Source organism: Tauraco erythrolophus, chromosome 7 (genome assembly GCF_009769465.1).
Source record: "Tauraco erythrolophus isolate bTauEry1 chromosome 7, bTauEry1.pri, whole genome shotgun sequence".
In the NCBI taxonomy this organism is placed as follows: domain Eukaryota; kingdom Metazoa; phylum Chordata; class Aves; order Musophagiformes; family Musophagidae; genus Tauraco; species Tauraco erythrolophus.
In genome coordinates, this window is record NC_141471.1 from 28,274,487 (window position 1) to 28,300,067 (window position 25,581).

At 41.7% G+C, this 25,581-nt stretch overlaps 1 protein-coding gene across 4 annotated transcripts in view; it reads left to right on the top strand.

Moving 5' to 3' along the window:
- Positions 1 to 25,581, top strand: part of DYNC1I1 (dynein cytoplasmic 1 intermediate chain 1) — a 177,262-nt gene that overhangs the window by 150,821 nt on the left and 860 nt on the right. For all 4 annotated transcript variants that reach the window (XM_086614292.1, XM_086614294.1, XM_086614293.1 and 1 more), the window contains 2 exons: positions 900 to 1,040; positions 7,429 to 7,554. In XM_086614292.1, the coding sequence (XP_086470418.1) occupies positions 900 to 1,040; positions 7,429 to 7,554 (267 nt within the window). The remainder of the gene's footprint in view (positions 1 to 899; positions 1,041 to 7,428; positions 7,555 to 25,581) is intronic.

Consider the following 25,581-nt stretch of genomic DNA (forward strand, 5'->3'; position numbering starts at 1 on the left):
GGGTGATGGAGGGAGACCCTCCGCGAGGTCCCATTGTTTAGATTTCTGTCACAAGCCAGGAGAATACTTAATTCCTTTCATCTCTGGAGTTTTCATTATCATTCAAATTTCATTTTCCATTAATTGATCGGGGATTAGCGAAGCCATTATGCAAAAATTAGACGAGCCAGATGCGATGAATAATTCATGGCGGACAATTACACTTTATTCCTGGTGTACTTCCTAACTTCCCTCCGACTTCCCGCTTTCTGGAGATGACAGCCTTCGGCACGCCGCCCCGCCAGCGCCGCGGGGCCGCCTCGGTGCGCGGGCCGGCGGCGGGAAGCCGGGCCCGGGGGCGGCCCGCAGGTCTGCGATTGGGGGAGGACGGGGACGGGACGGGACGGGACGGGACGGGACGGGACGGGACGGGACGGGACGGAGGGCGCGGGCGCTCGCCCCGCCCGCCGCTAGGTGGCAGGCGCCGCCCGCGGAGCGCGGAGGGCCGCGGAGGCCGCCGCGCGGCTGCCCGCCGGTCTCACGATCCTTATCGGGCGCGACCGCAAGCGCGGTTGGCTCGGGCGGGCGCGGCGGTGCCCGCCTGCCTCCCGCACACCCCCCTTCCCCCGCCGCCGCCTCCGGGGTGCCGGCCGGGAGCGGCAGGGGCCTCGGGCGCTTCCCCCCCCCCCCCCCCCCCGCTCCGTCACCCGCGCGTCCCACACCCCTCGTGGCGGGCATCTCATTTATCCCGCCGGACAGTTGTTGCCCCATTAAAGCGCAGTCCCACCCTTCGCGAGGACCTTTCATCTGGGGAAGTTTTATGACACTTTGTAAATGTGCAAAGTTTTTAATTAGACTCGCCAGACAGCCCCGGGCAGCACTAGCGCCACGAAGTCTTCATGCTTCTCTCTGCTTTACAGCACAACAAGCCGCTCTACTCCTTTGAAGACAATGCCGACTATGTCTACGATGTCATGTGGTCGCCAGTGCATCCCGCGCTCTTCGCCTGCGTGGACGGGATGGGGCGCCTGGATCTGTGGAACCTGAATAACGACACCGAGGTGAGGCGGCGCGGCGGCCGGCGGTGGGAAGGCGAGGGCGGGCGGCGGGGCGCCGGGCGAGACCTTAACCCTGTGAGAGCCGGCGGCGCGGCGCTGCCGAGCACGCGTCCCCCGCTCCGCTCCGCCCCGCCGGGGGTTGCGGGGCGCCGCGCTCCCTCGGGGCGCGGGCAGCCCGGCGTCGGCAGCCGCCCGCGCCCCGGGGCGCGGCGGGAAGGGCAGGTCCCGCTGCCGAGGGCGCCTGACCGCCCCCTCCGCCGCCCGCCCGCCCGCCCGCCTTCCTTCCCTGCCTCCCTCCCTCCCCCGCGGCGGGGCTGCTGCGCTCGGGTACCTGTCGGCGGTGGGGAAGGGGAAGGCCGACCGCGGCACCCCCGGCAGAAAGCCAGCGCAAATAAACAGCCGCGGTGCCGACTCGGCAAGGAGCCTCCCTCTCCTCCCTGTTAATTTAAGGTGCGCTGTTGAACCGCGCCCGTTCTGCAGTTTTTGATGCTGCCCCCCCGTTTCTGGCAGGGCGCACCGCGCCCCAGCCGGGCGCTCCGAACGCCACGTTGTCGCCGTCTCCGCTCGCTCAGGTGCTCGCACCGCCGCAGCCGGCACAGGCCGGGCCCGCCCGCCTGCCCGCGCCGCGGGCCGGGGCACCGGCAGCCCTTCGCCAGCCGCCCGCGCCCGGGGGTGCTTCGTGTTCGGCTGGGAGGCTCCGTGTCCCTTCGTGTTTATCCTCGGCTGCGAACCCTCTGAGACGATAACTTGTAAGCCCCGTACCGGTGCCTACGGCGTGTCACAAACCCAGCGTGCCCGTCTTCCCTCGCCTCCCGCCTTTCCCAGTCGCCAGGTACTCTGCAGGAGCTTTTTAAGCGGAGGGCACTTCTCTCAACATGTTTTCGTGATTTTTATACCCTCACCCATTTTTTTCTATTTAAAATCTGCTGTGTGTCGTGGTTTTGACAACACTGTGAAACTTAAAAAGCACAAATCCAAATGAAAAACAAAAAAGTTTTCTTTCCGTCGCTGTGAACTAAATAGTGGGGACCTTTGGGGAAGAAATAATCATACCTTTAAATTTCACAGACAAGAACGGATTAATCAGAGAGTTTTTCACAAAGATAGAGAATGGTAAATACTGTATTTTTAAAGTCATTTTCTAAACATGCCAAACACCTCTTTTTCCTTTTGTTATTTCAGATTAAAAAACAAACAAACAAACAAAAAAACCCACAAAAGCGTTGCAGACTTATATTGATACTATTTTTTGTGGATTTGAGTTTCCGCAAAAAATGGTTTTGATAAAACCTGTCATGTTGTTTGAGGCCAGCCTTAGATGACCAGCAATCAGTATTCAGCACAATAATCAAAATATTTTTCCACAACTGAAGTCTTGTATATTTTTACTTAATACCACGTAAAATTAAGAACAGACTGTAAAAAAAAAAAGTCACATATTAATTGACAGTTTCTTTTTATTTCCAAAAAAGAGAAGACCAAAGACCAAGCAGCAGTATTTTCCCACCACACACCTTATTTTTTTTACTTTTTTTTTTTTTAAGATTAGTTTGATCATTAATATACCTTTCACGTAAACACGCCATACATTTCAGACAGAGTAAAACACAGGCACAGTTTATGGCTTCCAGTGAGTGGTGCTTGCCATAAATAAGCATGGACAGGTAAGAGGAACCAGCACCGGGCACTGCATTGTCAAGGGGAGCAGTGAGGCCTTTTGAAGTCCTCTGAGCAGGAAGCAGCGCAGCCTTTTTAATTAGAGCACATACAGCTGGAGGATATACAGGAGGAGTCTCCTCAGAATTTATTTTGGGAAGGGAGGGACATATCCTTCAGGTGTTCTCATTAATGCAGGCTTAAACACAGAGCATAAAACCCAGCATTTTAAGAAAAAAAAAAAAAAGAAAAAAAAAAAGAAAAAAAACCAACAACAACCTACCTTTCCCCCCAAATACCAGGGCTGAAATTCTGCTCTGCTTGAAATCAACTGATGTTTTGCCATTTAACTCAATGAGACCATAATTTCTTTCCAAAAAATTTGTACGGACCGCTTGATCCCATTCCCATCAATAATAAGGCTCTATGTAGAAAATTGCTGATACGTTTTCAGTGTGTTTACATATAAATACATAGGAACATCAGAAAAAAAATAATTTCAAGCTCAATCCTGCTTTTCTTCTACGTGCAAGGCCACCCCTGATTTCGCAAATTATTTCCATTCTGAGAGGTCAAAACCAGCTCTCATGTAAGGATCAGACTGGAATTATTTCTGTGGTATCCGAGCTTTATATTTTTATGAGAATTGAATTTGGATCTCTGGAGGCAGAAACACCATTTGGTTTCCTTACTGAGCACTGATGAAACAAATTTAAAAAATCTCTAGAAATTATAAGCTGGCAGATTCTGAATAGATGCAAGGTTTTGTTATGCGGGAGAAGCAGCACAAGTACCTCTGAAAGGGAGAACTGTAAGCAGTTCTTTTAAAAATCGTAACTGAAAGTGATCGTTGTTTGCTTTTACTCTATATCTGGTAGGTCATAATTAGTTTATAATTTTCAAGATTTCTGTAATTGATTACGCCGTTTGAGTCTGCACTGCTGTTTTCTAAGAAAAAGTCCTTGTCAGCAGTTTTGCCTTTGTAATAGGACATTTTAAAACACCTAATTTTTCGGTCATTACTATTTTTAGTCAGATAATGTGATGTCAAAGTATTTGTGAAGACAGTAGAAAATGACAGGTATATTAATGTGTTTAACTGCTAGCTATTGATAAGAATCTCTGTGTAAGAACTAGATATGATTGTTATTAATGAGACCTGGGTTTAGTTAATTTGGGAAATAAGCCACGTTATTATTTAGGTATTATTTTGTAAACCAATTAAGAACATACCTGGTTTAAGTTACAATATGCTACCTTCAGATTTTTGAGCTGTAACACAATTTCCACTAGTGTTACTCCCCCTAAATAAGCTCTCTTATCCCGAGAGCTGGGTGTTTTCTGATCAAAATAACTAAAATCATTTGACCGTTCCACAGATTTGATCCATCTAATTATTCTCAAAATCTCACTGAAAAGTAACAAGGGTATTTGTGTGCTTCATGTTATCTGTGGATACCAGAAATTGTTTTTGTAATAGCGGTGAAATTCATCACGTTTTATTTTTTATTTGATAAATGACTATTTTAAAAAAATTAAAAGGCAAAAAATCCTTACCCACTTTATCAATCTTTTGGAAACTGAATATTATTTTTATGGATCAGTGTGGTGAGGTTTGCAGATAGTTTCAGGATAGCAAATGCCAATTTTTTATCTACGTGTCCATAACATTTCTTTTTTGATCAAGACTGGAGAAGTTCTGTAGGTTATTGATGAGTCTTATTTATCTATGAACTGATACTAAACTGACTTACAAAATTGGTTATTTCTGCTGTTATATCCCAATCAAATGTTTTTTGCATGCCATACCTTAACTTTGAAAGTGTGAAGACGGTGTCTGTTTCTAGAAAAGGTAACCGATGTTTCGCAAGCAGGTTTTGACACTACGTAAGCAATAAAAGTAAAAAAAAATAAAAGGTATATTCTTATCGTGCAGGTTTTTCTGGCTGCATCTTTCTTAATCTGTTAGCTGTTAAAATCTCATTTCAAAATTGTTAAAAACCTAACAAGCACCAACTGCAGAGAATTTATAAAGTATTTCAAATGTGATTTTAAAAACATAATGCTACCATTATAAAATAAACTCTTATGTCTGAAATCTAAAATAGGCATGTGTTTTTTAACCTCTCACTATTGAGAGCAGACAAATCTATTTTAAGATACTATGGTTTGACTATATTTTTCTCCATATCACTAAAGAAAAGATTTTTCATTTAGATTTTTAAAGACTGTTTCATGATTGCTTTTTATTTTGTTAGATGGCTTTGTGGAATAGTAGCAGGATTTTACAAAACCATTGGGTTTTGAAAAAAAGCATGGGTTGTATCTGGTGTCTACGGCATGCATGCTGCTTATTTTTATGTGGAACACTGAAAGAATGCTGTATTAACAAAAAAAAACACCTCAGCTATAGAGTTATGTATTTCAGCCTTCTGAAAAATTTTGTGAAAATTCACTGCCTTAAATATATGCTGAGCATATTTGTATATGAAACAAATATCTTTGATCTACAGTTTTCTGAGAAACATGCCTGGTTAGTGGATTAGTCCTTTTAAAATGTGGCATTTAGTTGTTGTTTGAAGAAACCAATTTCCAAATATTCTGAAATTAATTTTAGCTGGAATTAAATTTTTTTTTTTTTAGAAATCAGTGATCACAGGAGTAAAACTTGCTAGTTTTCTACTGTAATTTTACCATGGATCAATGACTCTATGTCAGATTTACGCCATTGTCTCTTTCCCACTAAGCATTAACAGACTTGGGACGAGGAGTTAGAGCGTGCCAGCTTTTTTGGGTAATACTGCCTTGGACAGGACCTAGGCCTTGCACAATGGTGAGATGAGTCCAGTAGCTTATTTGCATTTGAATGACTTCTTAAAGGGGGGGGGGAGGGTGGATGGTATCTGCTTTCTGATTACTATCCAGCATTATTTCTACATCATTCTGCAAACAAAATCCTCTTGCATTTCACATGCAGGGCTCAGGGCACTACCATGAAGCCTTTTGCCAGGGTGATTCTTCCGTTTGGCAGGCTTGTTGTGCTCGAGATGCCAATTTGGTTTTGCAGCTTCGAGTCAGGGTCAGTGAGGAGGAGGAGTGGGGAGTCTCTAGTGGGAGAGGGGCAGGGCAAAGAGCCCGGCTCCACAGTCTCGTCCTGCCGCTGGCATGTGCTGCGGCCCCAGCAAGAGCCTTGGGATGCCTCTGAAGGTTCCGCTTCCTGCCGTCACTCATCTTGTGTGGCACAACGAAGGCGTTAGTGCTGAGGAGAAGAGTGGCAGCGGCATGGAAGCTATACAATGTTTGTTTTAAAGTTATTTTTCTCATGGATCTTTGGACCTATCTCATCAGAGAGCTGGGATGGAGTCAGCAAAACATTGTTGTTATTAATCTTGTCAGTTCGTCAATGTTCAGACCAGGCTTTAATACCAGCTTCAAGCTGCTTTCTTCCTGCTTCTGCTGCAGCATGCCCACGATGGGGACAGGAGTACCTGTCACTCCTCTATAGGTAGCCTGAACTCTGGTTCCTGTCCAACTGCCTCTTCTTGCCTGGACTGCTCTCCAGTTCCGCATCCCTTTATAGATTCCTGAGGCAATATATATTCCCAAAGGATATATATCCCACCGTGTGACTGAGACCTGTTCCCACAGATTCATCTGGTGGAGGAGCTGCTTGTGCAGCTATCCTATCTCGTTTGCCCCGACTTAAAAAGCATTAAAGCTAAAAAGCCTTATTTGGAAGCCTGTCATGCCAAGCTACAAGCTCCTTGCTCAGGCAGGTTCTCCTATTAAAGGGAGCTGGGTGAAGCATTAGCAGGTTTGCAGGTGACTGTCATTTGTCTTATGAGGTGACCTAAATCAACTGAATGATCTACCTATCTGGGACAAACACCCACACAGTTCCTTCCTCCTGCAGCATCTTTTGATGCCCTCATTCCGGTGTAGATTACAAATACTTCTCCTAAGATTGTGTTCATTGCTTTATTCATCCCACGCATTAACCAGAATCTTTCTGTATTCTTGTGGATCAGGTGTTAAGTTGGTTGACTTGGGATGGGGAGGGGGAGTTGCAAATTAGACAGTACCCAGGTGTATTTAAAGCAGAAGTCGTCTCCTGGGGGTACAGAAGAGAATTGTGGGAATATGTTGTAGGAGTTCCTAAATGACAGCTCAGTGGTTCTCACTTCTGCCTTGTCCTCACTCTGAAGTGATTAACTCAGGACTTTTCTTATGTAATACCTAAGTTTTGACCTCTGCATCTAGCTGCAGAGGTGAGTATGGATTTAAAGGATATGTCAGCATGAATAGAGTGATGTGTCTGCTGACCGTCAGGTTATCTGAGCCTGAGTCAGAGGCCAGAACCCAGGGCAGGGCTGAAGCCAAGTCCTACACTCAGTCGGTTCTTGGTCATACATAAGTCAGTGACCTTTGAGAAAGAAGCAGATGTGGTTTTGCATGTCTCTGAGGTTAGGGGGAAAAAATTGTTTCGTCTTCCCTGCTCATTCCAAGCAGTCTCTTACTCTTTTCTCTTTTTAGCACATGATTGAAGAAACAATGAACTCTTTTTTTTCTTTTCTTTTTTTTTTTTTTTTCCTCCCCTCAACCAAGGGTTGAATGTTACTTCCAGCAATGCCAAGGGACTTGTGACTCACCCAGTTAGACAGGACATTCAAAACTGACCCCCGGGTTCACAGGCAGTGTGATTTTATTGTCCTTCCTGTTCCTATTGTTTCAACAGGTTCCCACAGCCAGCGTCACCATAGAAGGAGCTTCTGCCCTCAACCGTGTTCGCTGGGCCCAGGCTGGGAAGGAGGTAGCAGTTGGTGATTCAGAAGGCCGCATATGGATCTATGATGTTGGAGAGGTATTATTATTGTTTTATTTTTCTTTAAAGCTCAGCTCCTGGAGAATACCATATCCAGTCTGAGAAAAGATCATGTATCATTGTACACAAGTAGGACACCTCCAAAGAATAAGCCAGACTTTTTTTCAGTGGAGTCCCCCCTGATTTTTTTGTTGCCAACAGTGTGTTAGTGTGTAAAGCTACCTTGCAAAAGAGTTAACTAGTTAAAATCTCATGAGAGAAGTATTTTTTGAAAGTTTTCAGTGTTATTTATAACTTTTTTTTTTTAAATGGTTCTATGGGTACAGTTGAAAAAAGTTACAAAAGAACGTAAAGAGGAAAGTAGAGCTGCAAAAAGAAGCTGTGTTGTTCTGAAGTTGGTCCTGGAGGGTTCACCTTTTAATACTCTAGTATTTCTTATTTCATGACTGGCTTAATGCTGTGGATTTTGCTCAGCATGACATGTACAGAATAAATCTTTTAATACTGAGTGATGCTGAATATGTCTGAATATGTGCAAAAGTACTACCAGGAGGAAATGAGAAATGTCATTGTGAAGGATGGTAGGTGCACGTGTGATAAAGAGTATGTAGGTGCTGAGAAACAGCAGGATGCGTATTCTGTGTCTCAAAGGCTGCTCTCAATTTATCCTGCTACATCTTACAAAAACCATCTAAACTGCAGTGTGTTTGGCACTGATGGAATTTACCTCTTTGTTGATGAGTAGGGTATGAAGTGGTATGAAGCATTCTGTCGGCATTAGAATCCCTTGGAAGTTAAGGGTGAATCTCTGAGCAGTCAGCTTTTATGTAGAGAATTTGTTTTCCATCGTTATCTGTGATAGGATACCGAGATATCCATCTCTACACAGTAGGGAAACATTATAGAATACATACAGAATTATCTGTAACTCTTGTAAAGTGATTTTATGGCCCATAGCAAAATTGCTTGTGCATGACTCATATTTGTGGATTGTATTCACTTGTGCAGGAGTTGCCTTTCCTCACAAATGTTTGCTGAAACTTCTTGCTGTATTGTTGGCATAATTTCTACATTGTCTAAGGTTACTGCGTACACATTTCCATTATGACACTGGCAGGTCAGGCTGTTTTTATTTATTTTTCAGTTTTGCATGACTGTTCTGAAAAGGTGTTTTTTCATATCACATTCTGTGATATGACAGGCTATGGAAACGTCTTTGATGACAGCGCAGTCTGATCTTGTCTAGGAGTCTAGACAGGCTGTAGAAATGTCTCTTTTTGCATATCATACACCAGATCATTCATAGGATTGTTTATCCCTGCAAGCTCGTCAGGAGAAAATAGATTTAGTGTTCTGTGCGGAAGAAGTAATATGTACGTTTTTGGCCTTTGCTCTGTATAATCAGAATTCAACTCGCAAAGTGAGTCATAGTGATACACTCAGATCAAAAAGAAAGACAGGCTTCTATTACTTGAAAAGGGAGAAAAAAAAAAAAAAGAGTCATTCAACAGTATTTATTTGTGTGAGTCCAGATCAGTGTCACATAAAGTGTTCTAGTTCATGGATGTTGCATGCCCTGCCTGTGCAGAGCCCTAGTGTCTCCAGCTCAGCTCCATACATACTTAAGCAAACAGATGGATGTCCATCCACATGGCTGCTGACAAGTCATGGGCCGTTGCCGCTCCTCCTCCTCCTCTTTCGTAATGAATGAAGGAGCTCATTAATTTGTTGCCTGGTTCATTTTGTTGCGGTATCAGTCTCTGCAGTACGTCCTGTACCAAATTTAGGAGAGGTGTTCTGGGTTGCAACAGCTTCAGATGCCACCAGGGCTGCTGTGTTGTTAGTGGCTTTTTCTGTTTTACAAAAGAAGAATGCTCATATATTCTCCAGTACAACTCTTCTCGCTACAAAGCCTTAAGTGAGATGCAGAAATACTTCGCAGCTCAAGAGTCTGGAACCGAGGGCTTGTACAGGGCATAACAGCCTCTTCAGTCATTAACCCTCTGTGCCCGTTCCTACAGAGTTCTCTGATGAGTTATTTTGTGCCTGGCTGTCCTCAGGCATGATGCAGGGGGGATTCACAGCATGCACACGCACTTCACAAGCGTCTGGCAGAAATAGGGCAGCTTTTAAGGCTCCCTCTTTACTTCAGTGTGCAGACACCGGCCAGCTCCTTGGCTCCGCTGGGATATGTCCTCCTTTGACTGTCCTTTTTGTATGGGTCTGACTCAGGGATATGAGGGGCCTGGTCTGACAGTTTAGAAGGAGTGGTCTGTCTCCCCCTGCCAGCCAGCCATCCCTGGCCATATTCCTCGCAGTCCAGTTTTTGTGACCGTAGCAGTGCTTGTCACCACCCACATTGTGGGGAAGGAGCTAGATCAGCAGAGAAGCATTCCTTTACTTGGTTGGTTGGTTGGTTTTTCTTGGGGTATTTTTCTCTGTAAACTGACTCAGTGTGAGAGCAGATGAGTGACCACATGGATGGAGGCAAGGGGCCAGGAGCCGAGAGCTGGACCGTACAGCACCTGGGAGCACCTAGCTCTCGTATTTGAGCCAGCGGTATTGCAAAGCCTGGCACTAAGCTGCAACAGTTCACCCTTCACTCTACACGTCTCCTACAGCATCAACTTCTGAAAAGGCCTCACCACTGGAAGAGCTCAGTAGCATCCACTGACTTGAAGGTGCTTCTCTCTGATTTGGCAAGATGGGTGCGATTACTTGCATTAGAAAGTCAGCAGGCCACTTTACAAATACCCTAAATACACTCCCCCAAAACATTAATGCTCCACTTATACTGCACTCTTAAAACCTTCCTTTTCTCATGACTGTTCAAATATCACATTAGAACAGCTGTAAATTCATAAAACATTGGCTTCATTGGAAAAAAATTGTGATTATATTTGTATTATAATGAAGCACAGTGTCTTTGAATTTCACATTACTATATGAGCAATTTTTCGTACCTGTTTGAACAGACAGAATTGACTCCATGAATTTTGATCAGAGCAGAAAACATCAAGATATCAAATCGTTAAGGAAAAAAATTATGTGATAGGAATTTTTGCTTCAGTAGATTCATCACAGTTTTAAAGAATTATTCTAGAGAACGCTAAAGTTTACTGCTTCTATTAACCCATATGGTGTAAAGAGAAAACATTATATGGCCTAAGGGAAGACATAAGACATGAGACCTAACCTTACATCCTTTGTGGAGGCAAGGACTGTGAAATCAGAGCTGTGTCACTTGTGTAAGAATTAAGGATTTGGCCCTTTTTGATATCTTATCCAGTCATAGTCTTTATGACACAAGAAGTGGCAGAAACCCGAAGAACATGGCAGAGTCCATGACCAGGGAGTTAAAAATAATGGTGACATTTTCAGTTAGGCTTTATAATGTTATCTTCTTAGAGTATGTACTTTTAGTTGTTTGATTTCGGCATCGTGTCTGAAAATAACTGAACACATTTATTTTCACAGTGAGGGGCCTATTTTCTCCTCAATACATGTGCTTTATGCCCATTAGCATTAATGGGAGTTATACACACACTTCCAGGGGAGAGGAGACTTAAATAGTCCATATAGATGTGTTGTTGTGGATCAGTAACCACTGATTTAAAGAATGTGAATTATAAAATGAAATAAAAACCCAAACAAACACACCAAAATCTGATTGTTTCAGCATGACAGGATCTTAAACCTATATAACTTAACCAGAGAATATAATCAGTCATTGTAAATATACTTTACTCTCTGTGAGATCTAAATATTAAAATCTTTGCTGGTCTAGTAGTTGAGATACTAATATTGTGATAGTATGTTTAGTGTATTTTAGCTTCTGTGATCTTATGGCTTATTTATTGGGCAGCAAGTTTTCTGTATGGTAGAAGTTGATTTTAACAGAACATGGACCACTGACTATAGATTTATTTACATGTCCAGATGATTGATAGTTAGACCTAACTGCATGTCTCTTGTAGATATATTTTCTAGAAAGCTTGCTCCCATCGTGCATGCTTCAGTGATGTTACACAGTTGCCGCTGTCATAAATATTCTCTAACAACCACGTCTGTTGCTTACCTGGCTTATTGAGAATGCTCTTTGCACCTTTGGTCGTGAAAGAAGCAGCTTCTCATCCACCTTCCATTATTTCTTTTTTTTTTTTTTTTCCCATTAATCTCTTCCAGGTCATATTCTGCTTGCACTGAGAATAATTAGATAGAAACTGTAAATCAATGATTTATTATTTATCATTATAAATAATAAATTTATTATTATTATGTAATAAAATACAAAGTATGTTTGCAACACAGGATTGGAGAGTTTGAAACTGTAATCACCGGGAGCTTATTACTGTAGCTTATTTTGTTAAACTAGTTACAGGACAAACTATTGCATCTGTTGGTGGTCTTTCAGACGGTTGATTCTAGTCATGCTTTTAAAGGGCAACTACTGTGGCAGGTGGAACTGGAGAAAAGTAAGAAAAGGTCTTCCCCTAGACCATCCAGGAAAGCTGGCTCTGCCAATGAAAGCAGTTACCTGGGATTCTTTACACAGTTACTAACTCTGTTGTCATTTCCTTGCAGTGAAATCAGAATCATATTGATGTTTATGTGACTTTGTTAAATTTCAGAAGCCCTTTTAGGGCTGCTGCTTAGGTTGTGTGTGTATTTCCCCATTTGCTCTATGATGGGTGATAATCCCATATGTCAGTGAGGGAGAAGCTGGCGACTTCCTGAAATATGTGGATGAAGTGGTACAGTAAGGAATATCCCACTGGTGCATATAAAATAATTTCCTTTATTTCAGCAGCCTTTAACAGCTGCTCTGAGATTCTTAGGGTTCTAGACAGAGAAAAATGAATTTTTGTGACCAACTGTCACTTTTCAGCATAGCTATTGAGTCACTTATTTTTCTGAGTACAGTGGGGAAGGATTGGTACTTTGTTCTCCTATCTTGACATCCCTGTGTTTCACTATAGATTTCATACAGAAAACATATCCAGCATCTCTTTCATGCGGTTAAAAACTGCTGTACCCCAGAGAGAGAAATATGAAACTAGGTTTTGTGTCATGTAGTTATTCAGGTGGATTTTCCAGTAGGTTTACTTTTGGCATCATAAAGCTGCTGTACAGCATATACTGCGTTAGGAAATGTTTTTGCCACAAAAGCAGAGTTGAGACTTGCCGTAAAATATTTTATTTTAAAATCTATGTTGAGTTACAAGTATTCTTGGAACACAGATAAATGTCTCACACACGTATCGTGAAAGCAAATTTACGCAATAATAAGGGGTTGTGCTTACAACCAAGTTTTATTCAAAAACGTTCAAAGATCAAGGAAGATACAGTAGTTATAACAACACGCACAATTCAGGCATAAAGGATAATTAAATGGATTGGGAGGCAGTGCCTGAATTTCACCATTGATATTTTTGCTAGGGAGGCTGGAACGCTGGCCTTGAAGAATTCTAAAAGCATGTTTTAACAAAGCAGAATCTCTTACGAGTTGTTGGAAAATGCAAAGAGCCAAGGTTTTGATTTGCTTCCCCTCCACCCCCAGTCTTACATTGTTCAGTCTTGAGAGACTTTTAAAACTGGAAGCTCTTAGAGATGCCCCCCCCCCCCAAAAAAAAAAGAAGAGAATGACAGCATACAACGAACTCCAGCTTTTTACTTGAATAATATCTGAAATACTGAACAGAACAAGCTCTTCGTCCCTCATCATTTGAATTTTGACTGACATAACCAGTATTCACAAAGGGATTTTTGAAGTAGGTTAAATAAGAACTCCCTAATGAAAAAAATGCACTAGTTTGAAATCAGTCAATTTAATTACTGTGTTTTATGAAGGCCATTACCCATTGCTGATTACTAGGGTGATAAAATCCTTAAGCTTTGGTAGCCTCCATAGGGGGTGAGCCGATCTAAGTAGAGCAAAGTCCAGTCATTATCACCCTAAATACTTGTGTTTCTCATTACAATATTCATTACTTTAGGTTACTGTGAATGCTTTGAGGTCTTTATGTAAGCACTGGTTTATTCTCCTGTAGAAAAACAATGTTGTTACGTTGATAAGTTAAAGCCAAGCACTTATATACTTTTATGGTTTAAGACGAAGCTTGGCTACATCCAGGCATGGAAATGCCTGTGAGTACCCCTATGCACTCATGTTCATGGCTGTGTGCTTATCTGTATGGACATACTAGTCTGATAAGAAATGGAGAAGGATATGAGTTACCGTGTTCTTTCAGTCTGTTTTGGTACTTAAATCAGCTGAAACGGAGGTTTGTGATCCTAGTAACAACCTTCATCGGGGAAGTACTTTTCAAGAGGGAAAACTGGGCGGTGATCTAACTCATCCGACTTAACCCAAGGCCAACTGCCCAGGGCTGGGGTTGTTCATCTCTGGTGCCAGTGCTTGTGCTTCCCTTTCCCTACCACCTCCTGCATGTCCTGCGGCATTGCTGCCTCTCTGCCCTTCTCAATCACCTTCATCGTGGCTCCTCACTTACAAAGCAGCTTCATAAAACCAACGTTATTTAAAACATTACCTCAAAATCATTTCCCTGCTTGTTTAAAAATGTGTATTTTTTAAAAGAACACTTGAAATGTACTGGGGAGAGTTGTGGGTCTGAAGAGCTTGGTGTCCCTAGCCGAGGAAATCTAAGCCTGGTGGCAATATAGGTGATTCATGTACTTGCAGAGATAGGAGTGCTTGGGGCCAGAGAGGGAGAACTAGTGAAGCTGAGGACATGCTGCCACCAGAGCATGTGGCATGCCGCAAGCTGGCCACATATTTGAGTTAAAAATTAGAAGAATATTTTTAACTATCAGAAGGCTGAAGCTGCAGAGTGGGTAGGGACAGTGAGACATAGCCTCTCCAAGTGGAGCCTGTCAACAGGATTTTGTGATGTGCTTGTGTGTGATACAGCAGTGGGTCGCACCTGGCGTACAAGGTCACTCTCCTGCCTGATGCCAGCATGTACACTTCTTGGTAACAGCAGAGTTCTTGTGTTTTGCTGTATATATAAATGACCATTAAATTCCTCTTTCACTTAACTACCAGAATATTACTTGTTAAAACTAGAGGAGGAAGCACCAGATTTTTAACGAAGATCCCTTTTCTCTCATTTGTTGATTAGACAGTGGAATTAAATGGGCATTAGTGAAAACAAACGGAAAGGGGAGGTAAGGGGATTAAATAGTGATCCTAAAAATTCAATTGATTCTTTATCCTTACCTTCGAGTTGCTTATGATGAAATATTTCAGTAGTTCTCCAGAGATAGCTTACTAGCTCCCTGGAGAATTTCACAGGGTAAAAAGACATGAGTTTCCAATATGATACAAATATCTTTTATAAGAATTCCTCAAGTCCTCATCATATGAAATAAAATGCTTAAGAAAACCAGCCAACAGAAATCTGGCTCCAGTCCTATTTATTCATTTGTACCCTAGTTTTAAAGACAACGTGTGTTTCCTTTTCCCTTGCAAAGGCCCAGATCCTCCCCCTGCAGAGAGGATCAGAGAGAACAAGCCACATGTGACAGCAGTTAATCATGTAGCTTAATGCACTATTAGAAGGCACTCAGATAACGAAGTGATGAGAGCAGCAGAAGAGAAGCTGTAAGAGATCATTCCCTTTCTGCACAGCAAAGCCTGCAGGAGGGAGAGAAGGGAGAGCTGTATGTGACAAACTTCCTGTCGGTATTTTCCTGCTGAGCTGGGAACCACTGTAAAGGGCAAGAGAGCAGGAAGAAAGGCAGGCTCCAGATCAGATGTACCAGCCTGTTCATTGTCTGTTTAGTTCACTGGCACTACCAGTGGCTTCACTACTGGCTCCTCAGTTCCTGCTTCTGCCGAAAACTCTTCAAGAAGCTTAGTGGAAAGGATAGTTTGGGTCCAGGTTTTCCATGGTAGTTGTAGGTGAGGCAGTGGAAGCTGAGCAAGTCTTCAGCTGGTCTGCCCTGTCCTGACCCTGCGTTCTGGAACAGCCGGGGCCAGAGCTGAAGTTAATGCCTGCTAGTAATGTCATAGAGTATGTATTTTAAATAACTAGTTAGTCTCTTGGGTGGTATGGTCTCTGAAAGTTTTTACTCCCTTTCTGATGTAAAAAGAAGTGTTACTGAAAAATGTTCATAGCTTTAAGGAAGGGGAAAAGTAATGCAAAATTTAGGCTAAGCTCAGTTTGCATGCAGCAATTTGCAAATTTCATTGAAATTTGTGTGTTATCATTGTGGTGTTAAAACACTTCTGAAACAAGAGCTGCTTTCTATAATTAATTTTCTTCATGATGCTTCTGTGGTTTCAGCCTGTCACATCCCGTAGCAGTTTTCATTTTGAGAATACTTAATTACATTTTTAATCCTTTTTTTATGGTTTGCAAAATGGTCTGTATTTTGAACATGAAAAATATTTGATTCCTTACTTGGAAAGTAATGGCTAAGCCTAAAATACTAACTGAGGATAACTCTGGGCCTTAATACATCGTATTTGGCAACTAAAATTCCATATCTCATGTTTAGTTTAAACATGAAATGTATTCTTGAGTACCTAGAGTGATGGAAAAGTCTATGTCTAAAATGAATAAATAAAAATAAATAATAATAAAAAAACAACAACAACAACAAAAAAAAACAAACAGCAAAACAAAACCTCCTGCTATTTCATGTATGAGCTTTTGCAGATAATGGAATGTTTGCAAAATCTCAAGGAAGGCAGCAACTCTCCTGCAAAGCAAAATCTTTGAGCAGTTCGTAAGCTGCTTTTGGTGAGAGTCCCTTTGCCAACTGGGAGCCAGAAAGCCGTGGCAAAAGTCCTTTACAGTTCCTGTTCTGCCAGGTTTCCCGGCGTGAATCACAGCATGGACATGGTTGACTTGGTTTGGAAAGGAAGCAAGCTGTGCTGAAGACACCATGATTTATTTCTTCCCTGAGGCAGTAGTCTTTGACTCAGCTGAACTTCCAGGAAGGCACCTTTGCCAGGGCAGCTACCCCATGGGCTGATGCTCTAGTATCTCAAGTAAAAATGATGGCACAGTTCTTTCAATCGATGCAGTTGTTAGTAAAAAAACCAAAAAAGTAGATATTGGAAAGAACAGTAGGTTGAAGGGTCCTTACCTTCTAGTTTGATCTGTTTGGTATTTTTAGGCTTTCTAGTGCAATGATGAGAACTGATAACATAATTTGGTAGAGGAGGAAATTTTCTGATCACTTAGCTCGAAGCATTAAATGTCCTGAAACTCATGCAAAAAATTACAGGTGTTTTCAATGACTTTGAGAAATGGAAATCAAAGCAGGACTGAGATTCCCATGGGAGATGAATGGCAGGCAGTATGCCTCACCGTTTTTCTTAATCAGCCTGTAAATTGATGGCACTACAGAAGTGGTGGAAAGGTAGGAACTGCAAGAACTTTCCTGCTTAAGGCACCACCACTTTTGAAACAAGATTGTTAGCTTTTCTGAGGCATGGCAGATGCTCTTTCTGCTCCCATAGCTGAGGTATTAAATCTCTTTTGCTTCCAAGGACTTAAACAGGCCAATAGTCTCTGCCATTGAAAGCATCACTTAAGGAAATCCGTAGGAGAGGATCTCCCCAGTGTGGCTGGTGGAAGCACTCTGATGTGCTATAAGCTTATAGTTTAACATTTGTGTTTTAAAAATATGAGATGATCTAAGGAAACAAAAGTAATCTGAATTTCAACTTTGGATCATCTCTTTCATGATGATTGGTAATTACTCAATATTTTACCCTCTGTAGTCTGTAGTGCAGCATTTTGATACATTAATTGAGGGAAGAAAAATCTTTTTGATAGGTTGGACATCATTCTTGCTGGTTAATTCAGGAGAGCCCGAGCCAACTCCGATACTATAGGTGGAACTGTGGTATTGTCTACAATTAAAGATACTTTCCCCTTCCTTGTTTTCTTCTCCATGTGTACTGTCGAGTTTTAATCTTTCAGGCTGAAGTTTTCTGTAATTGGTGTTTGCTTCCAGCACAGGTTTTTTTCTTTTTTTTTTTTAAGATTAAAGACAGTATCATAACGCAAAATAAGTATCATGCTCAAATTGAGAGAGTTAGCCTTAACTCTGACATTTCTTATCTTTGAAGTGTTAGTCTGCAGTCTTAATGTTCTTTTAACATGCATTCGTGTGTCATGTATGTGTAATTTACAGTCTACGTTTTATTCTGTTCTGCTAGACTGGCATGGAGATGCCTGCTGCAGACAAAAAGGACTAAGTTTAGAAAAGTTAATGGGCATTCAAATGTTTAAGTTCCTATGTAGAGCCTTTATACAGTGTATCTTTGCACATTACGTATAAATTATTAAAATAACACCATTGTTTGCTAGATATTCAAAACAGAGTTTACCATCAACTATAACCATTCAGCAGCTACTGTTCTCCATAGGAGAAAAAGTCGGAAGTTTGCTGAAAATGGATTCAGTTTCTGTTTGAGATTAAGCTTTTTTTGGTCATATAAGCTAATATTTTGTCTTCTTTTTACTATGGCAGCACTAGTTAAATCAGATCCTGCTGGTGAATTGCAAAGAAATAAATCACAACAGACATTAATCTAGATGAGGGCTAAGTAATTAACTTCATAGAAGGGTGGTGTATACTGTGTCTGTGACACTAGACTGACTGCTGTGCATAGAATAAATGCAGTATTTAGGCTGCCTATGGTATTCCACCCCTTCAATTAAGTAAACAAATATATATAGAGCTACTCTGGAGTGTATCCTTTGTGGTCTAAACACTGTATCTTATTAAAATCATCTGCATGCAGTATGTGGGGTTTGAGTTCCTGCCAGTGGTTTCATCCATTGTTAACAGTGATGCTCGGCTCTCCCAAGAGTTAAATACAGTGGTACTATAGTTATGTGAAAAGGGTGCTCTTGGTTACTTTGGTGGCCATTTCGTTGCATATTACCTCCCACTTTGTTTCCATCCATGTGTGTGGCATAGGGTGTTGCTTGGAAAAATATAGGCTTTTTCAGGAAAAAAAAAATATCCATATAGGTTGAGAAAAATATCAAAGGCAGTCTGTAATTGATTCTAGGGGACAAGACCAGGGCCAGAATTAGGTGCATGCCTACCTGCTTTGTGTGTGTGTAGTGAGATATTTAATATTTACATTTACGTACCTGCTTTCACCTCAATGACAGTGATGAGGCATCTGTTGAACTCCAGAAGATAAGATCAGTTGTTTAAAGGTGAACTATAATTCTTGTTTTTCATTTGTAAGCATTACGATCCTCATCCTGCAAGTGCTCTTTTACCTGGAAAATTAGGCCAATTGTTCTACTTTTTTAGAAAACATCAAGCTGAAGTAGTTGTATTTTATCATCGTTAAAAATATTTTTACCTACAATGTCATAAATGCATTCAGATGTTAATCCATCGCACAAAATATTTGCAGCAGATATGTTTTCCATACAGCACTTAAATTTAGAGGGTGATATGGACAATATAGGTTGACAAAAATTCTGCTTAGAGAGAATAGCTAAAATTATATTTGCCTGAAGCTACATTTATTTGATGTTATTACAGTGAAAGAATATAAAAATGGTGATAAACCACATACACACACAAATAACTTAGTGTAAAGTCTGAGATTTTAGTAATTAAAGTTAGTTTATCAGACATGGAGTTTTCTGCAAACTCAGACTACTTTGAATTTCTAAGCTTTAATTAGCTACCTCTTCAAAGAGTGTTTAATGTGCCCTTCTCAAAAATTATAATAGCAACAGAGTATTTTAGCCATGAGAGGAACATTAATTTTCATACAGTTTTTGTTTTCCCTGCTGGATATGAGATATTTTTTGCAAATACAGCTGTGTTGAAGCAGAGACAAGTAAACAGGATTGTCTAAAATAAGACCAGCCTTTGTCTCCAAGCAGCAACAAACCCAAATGCAACTAATAAAAGATGCGTGTTAATCAGAAAGTTTCTGATCTCTAGGAGCATGGAGACTAGCTGTAGAAACCTATGAACTTAGATCAGAATAAGGTTTTCTCTATACAAAATAAGAAAGCGTTGTATTTCCCTGAAACGTGTTTGAGTGGGTCGCAGGTTTTTGACCGCTGTCACACTTCGGGTGTATCTTGGACCACCGTGCAGGCTCGTCTGCAAACGTCTAATTGAAAACAGTGTGTGGCAATACGGTTGTGCGGGCTGGCTGCAGACCACATACTTTGGCAGAGCATTCCAACTCGTGGTGTAACGGTTCATTTTCAGATTCTCCTTTTACACCTGCGTCCACGGGATGTGTGTGTTAGAAGCGATTACAGACCCTTCTGGTTGGAAAAATTCACCCCTTCAGAACAACCCCTCAGTCAGAGACAACACTGAGGAAGTTCTTCCCATGGCTGTTTTTGCTTTGAGGCATCTGAACTCTAGGTGAAGATGAAAAAAAAAAAAAGTGATTATTAACCTGGTGGTTGGGATTGCGTGGTACTTTCACCAGTGGCCAGCACTGCAAGTTATGAACCGATGTCTCGGTGACAGGTAGATTGTCATTGAGGTGCAGTCATTAACAGGAAACGTAGTAGGTTGAACACGGACGTCTGTGCTCCCTTTGAGCCTATGGGGCACTGGTTCCTCCACAGGGGAGGCTGCTGCTGCTGAAATTGCATTTTATTTCCTCCTTGGGAGAGTCCTCAGCCCTCAGAGGAGAGCTGTGCTGGACAAGAGCCTGGAGGAATGAAGGCAGCAAGAGTTTGTCCGCTCCCATCCCAAAGATTTACAGGCTCCAGGGAAGGTGAGGAGCCAGGAATAAAGTGAAATATCCTCAATGAATAATTCATTTGCTGGAAAGTGGTTTTTCAGGGAAACTAAAGCTATACAGAGATTTGGACAAATTAAGCTGGAACACTTTCAGCCATAAAAAAGATGGATGGGAGGGGAATATACAAAAATCTTGAAATATGTTGTAATATCTTATTTCAACCTTCTGGATAGATTCCTTTAAACAGCACATTCAAAGCTTTTTTTTTTTCCGTCTCAAAATCATTCCTTTTTCTCTTTTTCTTCAATAGACCTACCTAAAAGAGCAAATGTTACTAGAAGGTGTTAAACGATCTCAAAATGAAAATAAATTTATGTTTGTTTGTGTCTTCAGGCACTGTTTTTTTGTTGCTTTTCTGCTTGCTTGGGCAGCCCAGCACTAGCTCACACAAGTGGCAGCATCGAGGGTTGTCTGGTAGAGCATCTCCTTTTCCTGAGTTCTGTCTTACAGCTTTAAGAGTAATAGTGTTCAGTGAATTGCTCATAGCACAATTTCTGGGAAAACACAGGAAATACAGTTGGTGTTTGTAATCTCTCTGGTGTGTGGATTGGAAGCTCTGCACACAGAGGAAAAGTCCGCCTTGACAAGAAGGTGGAGGAGGCTGTTCCAGGTGAAACTCACATTCATGCTGCTACCTGCAACTTGGCCTGGCGACCCTCAGGGGGAGAGGGCTCTGTTACTCTCTTACCAGATGCACATAAACCATCTCCTTGGTCAGTACTAGTGTCAAGGGGGGAAGGTGTTTGTGCTTCAGAGCTGGAAAGCCAACAGGTAAGGGAAGTGCTTGGTTAAATGAATCGCTCAGGAAACGGAGAAGCTTCAGAAAGTTCGAAAGTCCAAGGACTCTGTGGTGGCACCGTGAGATGTAGTTTCATCGTGCACTGCATAAATAACATAGAATTGTGGCACATCAGCAAAGCAAAGCCAGGTGCTTGTCAGGGAGATCCTGGCAGTCATCTCCCTTGGGTCTGGTCATTTTACCCTTCATCTACAGTGGAGAATAGGCACAAGTTGAAGCAATCTTACCTTTAAACTTTACAAGCCTTATTGCTTCCAAGTCTGCTGTAACCCCAATACTCTGAAAAATGAACTGGGGAGACCTACTGTGGTTGAACTGTGTGGCCCAGCTAGACAAATCCCTTCTTTCCAAATCTCAATATTGTTTAGATCCTCTCTGGTCTTGAAAGCAGAGCTCAACACATTATCACCCAAAAAAGAAGAGGGTGAGAGTGATACTAGAGTCAAGGGGTTTCTAGCTGGCCAGGAATCAGCCACTTCTAGCCAATGGGAAGGAGAACAACAAGAGCACAGCACGATCTCAGCTCTTCATTTACAATCTTTTTGCTGTTGTGTCCCATCATCTCACTTTCTAGGCCCTTTGTGTTCCGTTCTGTCCTGTCAAGAGTTGCCTTCCCTTGATATACGTACGTATAGTGGACTGGGGAAATGCAGACTGGGAAAGATTCATAGAGGTATAATGTTATTTACCTGTAATAAGATAAACTGATAACTGCAATGCCTCGCAGGAATAGGCAGAAATCTGGTTAGTGTTACTATCTGGAGGCCGTCCCGGGGCTTGCTGAAATTACCAATCCACCTCTCCGGTGCTTAATATTAATCGTGGCGGCTGCACATCAGCCCTCGTGTGCGGCGTGCAGCCCATCTCAGTCTGGGGGCTCAGCTGAGCTCACTGTGTGGGGGTCTGAAGGCTGGTGGCTGGAGGGTGCTGCCCAGGGAGGCTTTCCTTTCCCAGCCACTTCATTTGTGCTGCACCGTTCAGCCAGGAGGAGCATGCTGGAGTTTTATTTTATTATCCAAAATCTGCTTCTCTAAAATCATAGTAATGGAGGTGATGCAAGAATTAATTCTGAGAGTTTGCATCGCATAAATCAGTTTTTTAATATCAGCAGGAAAAAAAGTTAGTGAACTTGTTTAAATGATTAAATCTCAAATGTGTCTAGTATGTTACATGTCTTTGTTATTTGTTTTATGTTATTGAATATGTAGGAAGAACAGATACCCATAGCTATTGAGTGCTTTTGGAAGAATGTTTTGTGAAAGTGAATTGGGGGAGGAGATCTAAAAAGTTGGTAGTGATATAAAGAAAACTATGATTTTTTTCTTTTGAGAGAGACCCCAATTGTGCTAAGTATCTTAACCCAATTAAAAATGGGTCACCATCCTAACACCTTGAGAAGATGTTTTCCTATACTCAGTTCTCACTCCTGTAACCAGCTAAGCACATCTAACTTCATAAGAAGCAGCAGGTTTATTTGAATGCATAAACTTGTAGTCACCCTTGCAGGTCGGTAGGCTTGCAGCCTGAACTGTTTTGATATTTTAAAAGCCAGGCAGAAGAGAAAAGTACCCCTCTTCCAACAGCTTAACTGACAAAAGTTTGGCTAAAGTCATCACCTTGCTTTGATAATACTGGAGTTCTTCATTAGAATTACTATCTGATGCAACCTAAATGTACCATGGTATTTAAGTTAAAGCAGTGTGAGTAATTCATTCAATTAATTAGGTGCGGGTAGCGCTTACCTTCCATTGTGAAGGGATCAAAGGAGAACATTTAATAGCATTTATTTTCTTGTGTTCTGCTCCATATCTTAGTGTCAGTTCATTCAAATAACCTTCTGACCCAAACGTTAATGGAAGTTATTATATTATTATGCTTTGGTGGATATTTCTGCCCTGTGTCAACATCATGACTGCTGGGACTCAACACTTGCTGCTTTGTAGTAACTGGAAGTGGACAGAAAAATGGCAAAAAGGCCAAATGAGTGAGGAACACCCAGATAGTGCTAAACCTTTGCCCTTCCTCCATGAAGGATCTCCTTGTTTCTTCCACTCCTGCCCTGTTAAAAAAAACTCAAGCAAACAAAAAACAAACAAACAAAAAAAAAAAATAAAAAAAAAACCTTCTGCAGAGAAGCTGAAAGGGAAATTCCACAGATAGACCCAGGCCTCCAACACTTGTGGGTGTCAGTGTGCCTGTCTGAAGTAACTTGAATGGAAAACGACTGGAAGGGGAGCATTAATTTAAACAAGAATTTGAATTGGAGTTTGTGGATGCTTTTGGTTTTATTTGTGGTCTTTTGCTGTATAACTGTTGTGGTTTGGTATTAGGGCCTTCACAAAAAGAAAGAGAGGGGGGAATAAAAGTCAATTTTTCCTTTGACTTTATTATTGCCAAGGTTTCCCTCTGCATCCCTGAGGAATTTGTATTAGAGAAGTTTATTCTACTAACAGTCTATTAGCAGGATTGGCCCCTTGTTGAAAGCATGATGCAGTGCGTGAGATTAAATAAGGTAAAATAAGACGAAGTTCTAAGTAATTAGATTGTGTGTGGGCACTGAATGTTTTCATCTCTGTGCTAAAGGTATTCACTTCGATCATTAACTGTTTTGTGAACTGAGTCATTAAAAATGGCCCGGGTCTTGCTAAGACTGTCAGCTGTAATGCAGGTAATGATGCATTTGTGGGGAGACTCTTCAAGTTTTAGATACCAAGTTGGTATCTAAACAGGCTGGACTTGGATTTAATTTGTCTGTGGCCATGCTACAGTAAAGGAAATTAAATGGTCTCAATGTCATAAATATATTTCATTTTTTTCTTTAGAATGACATATTATCTTCTTCAGCCATTTAATACAATGTAATGCTGTTTAGGACTTTAAAAGACAAGGAGAAATGAGGTCTTATTAAATTCAGTAAGTCCTTTCCCTAGGATATTGTTCCACTTTAATGATTTTACTGCTTGAAATAAGTGAGACTTGTTTCATGTTTTCATTCAGGAGTTTGATAAATGATAGTGTTGTAGGCATCACAAGAAATAAGATCCTTTAGGACACAAGCTGTACTAACAGGGAAATTGCTATACAGCTGGTTTTGGTTGCGTCTGTGATAGAAGGATCTCTGCACTGTCCCTTTGCTTACTACATAGGAGCTTGTATGGGTGTGTGGCTGTGACCAAACCTGTGCTACGGGTGCACTGTCTTCCATTCTGGTGTTATGTTTCCTTCTGCTGAAGGTTTCTGAAAGAACAGAGCTGTCTTTCAAATAAGGACCATAACAGATCCACATCTGTGCATGTAAGCATGAGAGACAGCTGTCTGAAATGATTTGCTTCTGCAACTCTGTTTTTCGTTCCTGGGAAAAGTAAGGAAGAAAAATGCAAAAAGTGGAAGACGGAAGGGGAAACCCAGAGAGTCCAACAACATCTATTATTGAGGGCTGAGATGGCTTTCACACAGATTGCGTTTCTCAGTCTGTAGCCTCAGTAAATGCTGAACTGTACTATATTCAGTGTTTTCAGCAGGCACAAACCTGAACTTGTACACCAGTCCTTCGTAACGTAACTGAGTCACTGATACGTGCTCTATACATGGGAAGCTTCGAAACACGCAGTGTTTTTCCCCAAAGTATTCAATGTAGAGGCAAAGCTGGATATAAAATAGTTGAAAAACTCATCGGCGCCAGTGAGATTCGGAGGAGATATTTAGATCCAGTGTTGCAAATTCCTGACCATACAGTTAACACTGAACTTGCAGCAGTGTGTGGAGCCTTCACACATGGTTAATGTTGGGCATATACACAAACTCTTTCCCCAGCTAGTTCGTGTAATAAATCCTTTTCTTAGTCTCCAGTGATATGTATCGCTGTTGGGATGTAAGGAAAGGAGAATAATTGGACTGTATTCCAGTACAGTGTTACCATACAGCCTCATGTGCACCTGTAATCTGCTAGTGCCAAGTGAACGTAGTCAGCCATCTGTCGGCATGGCATTTTTGGTGATATTTTTAAAGAAGTCAGTCAGTAGAGATTGAATATTGGGTACCACAAACTGGATTAGCTAAGGTCATGCTTATTCTTGAGTCTAAAGGCATTCATTTGCTAAGGGGGACAGCAGTTTATTATGTGCCCTGTAGATTCCCAACAGTTGCCTTCTTCAGTACCAAGCACTGCACAGCAGTATCTTGAAACAGTTATTTTTTCATAGTATGTTCAGGACAAGACCACAGGGCTTCAAGAGGGCAGCAAAAACGTGCATGGTTCATCTAGATGCTTGTTGCTGTTTTCTGGAATTTGAGTTAATGAAAACAAAGTTTGAGAACTGCTGGCTTTTTTTCTTTTTTCTTTTTTTTTAAATTACCTTAATCCTGGCTTGCGTTATCTTCCACAAATTGCAGTGTTGGATCCAACTGGAAATGACTGCAGTATTATTTTGCCACAGCACTAAAGCATTTTGTCTGGAAGCTTAGCTATTTAGATGACACG